This window comes from Opisthorchis viverrini, assembly GCF_000715545.1.
Source record: "Opisthorchis viverrini unplaced genomic scaffold opera_v5_371, whole genome shotgun sequence".
Classification (NCBI taxonomy): Eukaryota; Metazoa; Platyhelminthes; class Trematoda; order Opisthorchiida; family Opisthorchiidae; genus Opisthorchis; species Opisthorchis viverrini.
The window spans coordinates 211,140-220,538 of NW_008752020.1; the positions used below are offsets into that span (position 1 = coordinate 211,140).

Consider the following 9,399-nt stretch of genomic DNA (forward strand, 5'->3'; position numbering starts at 1 on the left):
ACGATTAGGGTCCTCAACCAAAGCCTTTGGCTCAAAAGCCTAACCGCAAGGCAGCGGTGTTTGGCGGGGAAATGCAAATGCATTACCTTTTCTACGGAACAAGTCGCCATACATGTTCCAACCCCCAACCTGGAGGACCAGGAGACTGTGTTCGTCAGACCTCTAACCATTGACCAACCTGGTATGAGAGACGCTGAGTGTCGCGCGGACACCCCCAGTATGGCCCAATGGATCACTGAGGTGCGCGAACCGTCACACCAGGGTAAGATCCAGTCTCTTCGTGACGGACAGCGTCCTGAATCAAATAATGACAGCGGTTGCTGTGAAGTCCAGCGGTCCAGCTGAGTGATTGTGTCGAAACGACACACACTGAGTTCCTAATGTCACCTAGAGCTGTGATTATGGTGTTCCAGCTACAACTAATGCTTTTTGAAGAGGAAGTCTTTGAATTCAGTGGTCCGGGAATCTTTACGACTGAAAGAGGAGGAGATCACGTCTTAGATATCTTCGGGAAATCATGAAATGATCGCCGGCTGGGTACTGATCCCTGTCACAGAGATCGGACGCCAAGAACTGGCCACAATGATGGTCACTTGGTCTGAATCAAGTATCTCTGAGGGAAAGCTGGTAGTCACAATTAGCACGTCTTGCTTCTAAGCTAACCACGCCACCAACTCGTATCTTCGATGAACTGAGGTGCTCTCCAGAAGTGAAAACTCTTCATCGATTATCGGCGGGAGCTTAAATCTCGATGAAGAGTCTCGTTCAGCATACCACAAGTAAAATCGGTTAGTGTATCAACGAAGCTATACACAGAAAGCGGTCAACGATTCAGTCGGTGCAAGAGCTCATTGAGATGAGCAGACGAACAGTGAAGAGAAGACAGCTTATTCTATCGAGCAACGACGCATCCGTTTAGCAGCTAATAGCTGTACCAACATGGGGGCGACCCACCCCAAGAGATTCAAAACCGTTCGGAGTCGACGCAGAGATAATGGTGAGCTTGTTCACTACGCTCACACCTCGTATTGGACCTGCAGAAATTCTGCAAACGTATTGATAAGGTAACTAAGTGCTTATATGAACCAATTTTTGTTCGCTTTGCTTAGGGAACGCAGCAGGAAAACAAGACGGGGATGCAGATGGCGGTAGCTTGAAGCCTGTCACCGTCCTGAGGGGTCCGAGTGGTGTGCTTACAAATCATTCAGCTGTAGCACCCTCTCGATGCCAGCTGCCATGCCATCCGAAGGAAGCACGAGGGCTGGGATACTGCCAGGTTGCCCAAGCCTAGACACGGGAAGTCGAGAGGCGGAGGTCGGGCTCGAACCACAGGCCCTCCGGTCAGTAGATTCACGCCCTAATCACTGAGCCATCTCGTGCTTACAGCTAGAGGAGTCAACAGAAAACAAGAAAATGGAGGCGTCATCAGTGGCATATTTTTGTCCGTTCGCCCTGAATAAGGCGCATATGCTGAATTCGTCACTTTACAGCTGATGTAAAATAAAAGTGCTTATTTATCTAGACACGTTTTGAAGCACTTAAGATCCTGATTATAAGACTGCGGTGGTCGGTGCAACACTATATTGTTCGCCAATTTTCAGGAAACAAGACACCAACCTTAGACCTGTATTGGTCATACTCCTATCCTTGTAGGAGAGATTGCTTGGACTTTGTTGGTCCTATACAGGGTAGGTTACGGAGTTTCTGAGGTACACCACGACAGGATTCAGTCTCTTAGGAGGGGTTACTAGAGTAACCGGGCAAATTCACAACACTGTTCTGACGCGCACGGACATCAGTTATTAGCACGGACCTTCAACGGTTGAAGACTCCTGCCGTCTCGCTGGCTCACATCACTTTCTTTTAATAGCCCGCGTTTACATCGAATGATAAACGATCCTCTCAGCAGTACAGTGCAAGCATTGATCCAGGCAAGATGGTTTCCAATCAGATCAGCAAAGGTCAAGCAAGTTGTGTCAATTAGCACAACTATGAGTGCTGAAACACCGATTGGCGCACAAGCTAGAAGCGGTGACAAAAAACGATGGACGTTTGATTATCACCTTGGGGGAAACAGCTCTCTGAGGAGGTTTGAAAAATCGAATTCAGATCACGAAGGAGCACCGGATCGCGCCGGAAACAAGAACAAAAGCCGAAATCACCAACTGCAACACTCAAAACCGGTTTGCGAATCAGACGGCGATGCTATCAAGTGGCTGCACGCACACGAGGTGAGCAGTCCCCACTGAACAGGAACAAATCTAGTAGATACTTCGAAAAAAAAAGAAAATCACACGGCAGCAGCAACGAGTAAAGCAATACTACTACTAATAATAATAGTAATAATAACAATAATAATGACGTGGTAACTGTACTGCGGTGGGGGGTGGCGGTGCAACAACAGGGCTACTACACAATCGATCACCCACAGTGTCTGGGAACAGAATTTCACTGTGCGCGTTTGCGGGTTTACTCACCGAATTCGCCGGAAGCTGAACGGTTATGGTAGTGTGGTGGGTGGGGATTAATGTATGACTGATGGGTAAAAATTGCGTAGGCACACGCTGTTAGTTTTTTCCCCTAATACACCTATGTATGACCTAACAGGGACAACAAAAATGACACCAGGGAAACAGTCAACAGGGTGGCTTTTGAGTCATAGAACATCAGTAGGAATTGTTATACATTAACAGCAGGCGATGATGTGATGCGCAACACGTTGGTGAAGGATGAGAGGCGTTTTATCTTGTCCAGGTGATGAGCAGTTGCCCGTGGTCGAAGCGTTAGGTGTTCAAACTAATAACTAGTCTGGAATTCGCGGGTTCTGGATTCCCTACTGTAGTTTCGTGAGATGCGCAGCACTGATAATCCCCCTCAAACAAGGAGAAACAGCTGTGCAGTGTTTCTCGGCTTGACTTACGAGTCGCCAGTTGGAAATCACTCGACAGGCAGCCTCGCAGGGGGATAGACGTCTAGATTGGTGGTATACAGGGCAGTACTCTGAATTTCAAAGTTCTACTTCGAAGAAAACGAATAGAAGGGAAGAAAACATACCTTCTTGACAGCCGTGAAGTGAGCTTGCGGAAAAAGTAGCTGGATTTGTGCGAGCCAGAGTGATATTCTTTGGCTGGATTGGGCTCTAGGGGAACTGTAGGAGTGGGCGGTGGGGCTGAGGGACCCGTTAGCGGGCTATGTTCGGTGCATGCCGACTTTTCAGCATCCTTAGAGATGACTGAAGTCCCGGGTGTTTCGTGAGGTCGATGACGCATAGACCACTGGATACGAGGATCTTTGGTTGTGGTGGGCAATTTGGATCGAGCGGCTACCGAAGTATCCTCAGTGACCTTGAATGTAGTTGAAGGAATGGGTTCTGGCGTAGCCGGGGGTTGTGGGGTGTTTGTCGTGCGCCGTCGTACAACGTCCGAATTCAGAGTCGCATCGGACGAGCCATTTAAGGTATCTGCACGACTCGTGCTAGAGTTGGATGAACTGGACAATGCGGACTCAGGATGAGACTTCAGTTGGGCAGGACGTCGCACTGCATCGGCTCCCGCTCGCCGCGTACCAGTCGCGACTGTGGCACGTTCCGGGCAATTCCGCGCGAATTGATGCCGATCTATCGGATTCAACATATCTAACACTTCCGGTTCGAAATTCGAATCCACTCGGATGAGCGGAGCATCATCTGGCGTACGAGGTGGAGATTTGGTTCGAGGCCGATGACACGAGAAAGTTCTGAAGTGGGGAGAGGAACCATGAGCTGGTACTGTACAAACAATATCATCATTTTTCATGTGCGGCACAAAGCGGTGTGGTCAAAAGCGATGGTGAGTTGTTGTTGTTGCTGTTGGAAGCGAGACAGCAATGTACACATGGGTGAGAACACAGTGATTGGTACGTACATCCAAAAGTGCAAAAATACGTTACAATTATTCAGTGCCAGTTGTTGCCTCGCAATCAGTTGCATACGATTCTGTTCTTAAAGGAGGGCACACCAAAACCTAGAAGCAGCCTGCTGGAATGCTGTCACAGCGGTGGCCTCTGTGCTCCAGGAAGCGACAATGGTACATTCACTCGAACGAAAAGTACAACAGCATTTACGGTATCCTTACTGCCTAAGGACAGCTGAGGCCCGTGTGATTGTGCATTCCTCAGCTCTCTGAGGGAAGGGTAGTGTGCGGGTCGTGTCCTTTACCAGTGGGGTCAGCTGACCAAATAACATCATCATCGACAGCATGACATCAGTGTTCAACATCGATGCTTCACTGCCGTACAACCATGGCTTATTTGAAAGCCTTATTGTAAAAAAAAGAATAAAGGTGGATGGGGGAGGGACTTAGTGCTAGCTTAACACAATCATTCCGAGGTGCCTACACCTCCAGACATTCACTCAGGCAATCTGGATAGAAACTGACAACAAGAACGCCACTGACATCGGTTGGCAGACATATCTTGTAGTGTCTCCAACCAGGCACAGTGAAGATCACGCGGTCCCCATCCTGGAAGGCAAGTAGAACCGACAGCACCCAAGCGTTTCGTGATCTCCTTCATACTCTTCAAATATAAGGTTGTTTTCACCCCGAACCGGCTCCTTACCCATACCAAATACGAAGCAGAAAAAGTGTTCAAACTACCGACGAAGGGATGGTTTAGCAATCATCCCCTAGGACTCAACAAAGAATAAAAAAGGGCTGAGCGACACTAACGTTAAAGCTGTCCAACTAGCCGTTATTGATAATAGGTTGACCTGGTTAGAATCAAGCCGATGTATGGTTGGTTGCTGTCTGCGCTGCTGACCGAAACGGTTAGGGCTGCAAAACTACGGTTATCAAGGAAGTGAAAAGAATGCTAGACGGCTTGGATGGAGATCTGTGGAAGACATCGATACATCTGGGGTCGGGTCACGGTGGTTTGTGGAAGCACACACGTACACGCATAGACACACACATACACGAAACCACGGCGTGGTGAGTTACCACAATCAAACAAACAGGTAGATAGTCGTATACATTGGCGGAAAGGGTGCAAGAGACCACCAGATCGAATAATGTGTGTGTGTGTGTGTGTGATGAGGCGGTGTTGGCACGGATTGGGGGAACGGGGGAGGGGCGGGCGGTGAACAACGCGTAGGGCCACGGACAAACACATAGACAGAGATGAGCGGAAATGGACTACCTGCGGAACCATCCGAGAAGGCTAAAATTCAAAGCGGACAACGAGAACATGCATGTACATAGGGGTCAAGAAAAACGATGAGTGTTGTTCAGATATGCATGTGTGGCGAATGAAAACGTAAGCCTCAATGGTATTTGAACCGAAATGTAGGTTGGTCAAGCGCAGGCATAAATTGCGTGTTCTCCGCCAACAGATGGAGGAGGGATGGAGTTAGAGATCGCTCAGTTGTTAAGGCGCAAACCTGATGACCGGAAGGTCAGGTCAATGTTAGTATCCCGACTGTTTTCGTGTGGGAGTGGGCTACCTAGTGTGTCAGGTAGGTAGCGGAACCTGAACCAACCGGATGGAAGGGAATCAACCTCGCGATCGAAAGACTCTGGATAAATTTTCTCCCCTAGTAATTAACGCGTACGGGATAAAATTGTATTGTTGGACTCGAAATAGCACAGTTAGGATTTGTATCATGGAAACCAAAGTATCCCAAATTCTCTACCTAGAGTTCATCAGTACGGTGTTTCTGTCCTCCCTTCCTTGTAGTTTCTTCGAGCGTTTCAACGAGGTTCGAAAAAAATCAGATGTGTCAGACCCCAAACACAAGTCTGCAACTCGGGCGATAAATGATACCAGAGAGAAAACCAACATCTTATCGACCAGACCCGAAATATCATGACAAAAACTCGTCTAAACAAACCCAGGAAGTGGAGCGGACCAAACGTCAACAGAAATGAACCGCGCAACGCTGGCCTCCGCCCGGTGGCCCGAAACTAAACCTAACTGCATGGTGTTTTGGTCCAAGGCGACTGGACGGAACTCGCTTGCTCCAAGTGCAACCATATGAGGTGAGAGTTTTATGGAGAATGGAACCGTTAGATCAGTCTACAAGGGATATACTAATAACAATAATCGTTCAGCTGTAGCGCCGTTTCGGTGCCTAGCTGCCATGCCACCCGAGGGAAGCACGAGGGCTGAGATACTGTCAGGTTGCCTAAGCCTAGACAGGGGAAGTTGAGAGGCGGAGGTCGGATTCGAACCACGGACCTTCGGGTCAGTAAATTCGCGCTCTAAACACTTGGGCCATTTCGCCCCTACAAGGGATATCACTTTGGTCTAATCACATCGAATTCACACAGTGCTATGTGTGGGATCACCATATGCACGCGGACAACAAATGGCCGTATCGAGTAAGAAAAACGTGTTCGACAGAGAGACTGCAAGAAGTAAATCGGAAATCCGACGTCGATGAATTACGCCATCAAAATGGTGTTCATCGGTTTACACATGTGGCGCTACCCAACCCGTGCGCGATCAGTCAGTATCGCACTGCGTGAGGGGTAAATCAGGAAAAGGGACACTAATGACCGTTGTCCACTGTGTTTCTGTGGCTACTGGTGAGTCATGATGGCGTCACTCATGAGCATATGTTGTGGATTTGCTACACTGGTGATGGGTGCATCTCATTTGAAGGTCTTAATCTCCATTTAGCGGTATAATGAAAGAGTTTAACTGCTAAGTTGGATGCTCACCAACCTGTTACAGACCTCATTGAATCCTACCTGAGAACTATTCACATGAATGTGCTAGCGGTTGGGGCAGATCAATCCCCTCGTACGATTTACGAGAGCGAAATGGTTAGCCGTAACTAGCCAGTTTTAGAAGTGATAAGTCAAGAAATGCCTCCATTCTACCGTGCTGTGTTATGTCCTTGTTGGTACCAACGCGCTGAAGAAGAGATCAGAATATATTTGTAATGTACTACTCATAAGGTTTCCGAAAAGCCGTCGACAGCGCACGACCTGTTTCGCCCTTTTCGGGGCTCATCATGTAGGCGCAGTCCCCGGGTTTTCGTCAAACCAAATAGCACGAACTTAGCGAATATACATTCATTTGCACATTCAGTCCCCTGTAAACATCACAAACGAGAGATCCAGCTGGGTTCCAGGTGAGTCTCTCGAAAAACCAAATTAGTTTGCAAATAAGAGATCAGAATGTTTCAATGAATGAGCGGGCGGTTTTCGAAGATCCAAACCGCACGGAAGTCAATCTCTGTATTGGGATCACCAATCAGGTGACTGGAGATTCCAGCGGTCAAATTATTTGGTAAATTAGTGGTGTTCTTTATCTGGTACGAAAAATCAGCAAAAATACTGGGTCGTGTAAAACCGGAAATCCAACCCAATCTATGGTGCGTCAGGTTTACGAAAGTTGGATAGATAGTAAACAGTAGTTAACTCGGAAGAACAACAGAAGGGTGCTCATGAAATGTTATGCGTTAAAAATGACACTCGGGTGGCGCAAATGCACATGTCGCCCTGTACTATAGTCATTTTGTGTCTGTCGCTCGATAATGTCCTAGGTGACAGCCATCGATGAGAATCGCCTTAGTCGGGATCCAGTTCCCCAGATTACATTGTGGTAATCTAATCGAAGTTGGTCTTGCGTTCTGCGGAATTCGTGGGGGGGGGGACCGTCAATACCATAGTGGAAGTAAATAAGTCTAGTGTGGAGGGCAAGGTACATGCCGGGCTCGCAGAAAGACATTATACTTGGCAACTACAGAATGAACGTGTACAACAATCAAAACTGGCCACCGGGACACGGTGAGAATTCAAGATCCCACGATAAGAGGTCCATCATCTTTTCTGTGATTTGGCTCAACTTGAGCACCTAATTAACCAACATCGATTCCTTGAGACCCATAAACCATGATCATCACCGCACTCGCTGCTCCAAAACCGTATCAAGATTGTTAGTATCTTCATAGTGAGGAAGGAACTAGTTTGGTATATGTCAGTTTTGAACACCCAGGCAGCCTACACCTATGGAACTGACGGCTAAGATTAGAGGTTTCTAAAACATCGACTCATTTACACGAATTAAATAGCACTATTAAAATTAAGCGAGACGGTACACTCGAGACGATCTTGATAGTAGTCGGTACAAATATAGGAAGGATAAGAAGCTCGACGAAGAGAGAGCCGGGTACTGATGCAAGTGCCGTCGTAGCTCATTGCCACAACGAACAAGACTTCACTGTGCGTGTGTGTAATAACCGTGGTTTTCTCAGCTTAGTTCTCGGTCTGGCAGGCACGTCAAATCAACCACCAAGGGTGCACGACGTCAAAAACCAGGTCAAAACACATGTACAGCGTGTCGTTTATAAACTATATGCGGCGACGCCTTCTAGATGTGGCATTAGCAACCGGCATTCGAGGGGTGTTGCATCATGATTGGCTGTTGGGTCCAGACTTTCGGCCAATTAGAGCCTGCCTTGATGCTGGACTAGCAAGGGGCCCTATCTTCTGGCCAATCGTAAGTGGAATAGGCCTCTTGGTAGAAGCAGTGACTAACTGCGAGCGGAAAACGGTATCGGTGCGGTTCTGTCTCGCGGACCAACGCGCATTATGAAACAAAAGCCATGGGACTTGCCGGCAGACACACTGTCGAACCGTGGAATCTGGAAGTTATAAAATGTGTCGGTGGGAAATATCATGGAAACACGTAATAAATGTGGTCGAAACGATCTGCAGTATACCTCAATCGAATCACTTCCCATTGGGTGACTTCATCAAATCGTTCTCCCTTTTCATCCCACTACATATAGACCTGAGCTTATCACGATGTGCCGCGTCCCAGCATCACGCGCAGCTGCAGTTTCTGCGCGTCCGTCTTCAGTACCAACCCCGAAATAACTCACGCTCAGTTCTCAAACCCGAAACGCCAGTATGCTTAGCTGCCTTTAGCAAGTAGGACCAATCACCAGCCAGCGGTTCTCGCTGGGCTCACGGTGACCACACATGACGGCTCTGAACATACAATGGTGGTGCACCGGAGATGAACTGTGGTGTTGATAACACAGGTGAAGACCGCATGCAATTAGAGATTTGAGGATCGTAAGCAAAAAAACCGTGACTAACGATGCGGATCAATGCGGATGAACCGACTGAACACAGAACGAATGTCGCGGATACCCGGGTGTGGTTGACGTGATATATGTCAACTGATACGTGATGTTGCGTGGAACACAGTTGTTCAAGGGAGAAATGAATGAACCAAATTCACGATGAGTGCCCGACAGGATCGAACCGGACGTGTGGATGTACAGAAGCGAGAAATGGAGGTTGATGCCTACAGGAATTCGAGAAAATCCCAAATTGTTTTGCTTTGTTTTGGTGTCTCAGATGGGAGATCATTCTCAAACGCTGATTTATTGATCCGGAATTCGCA

The 9,399-nt window shown here is 47.9% G+C and overlaps 1 protein-coding gene across 1 annotated transcript; it reads left to right on the top strand.

Moving 5' to 3' along the window:
- Positions 1-1,991: 1,991 nt before the first annotated feature.
- Positions 1,992-2,249, top strand: T265_10391 (hypothetical protein; the record flags this gene model as incomplete). Its single annotated transcript, XM_009176755.1, has 1 exon — positions 1,992-2,249. One exon carries the CDS (start codon positions 1,992-1,994, stop codon positions 2,247-2,249), a length of 258 nt encoding a protein of 85 aa, XP_009175019.1.
- Positions 2,250-9,399: the final 7,150 nt, after the last annotated feature.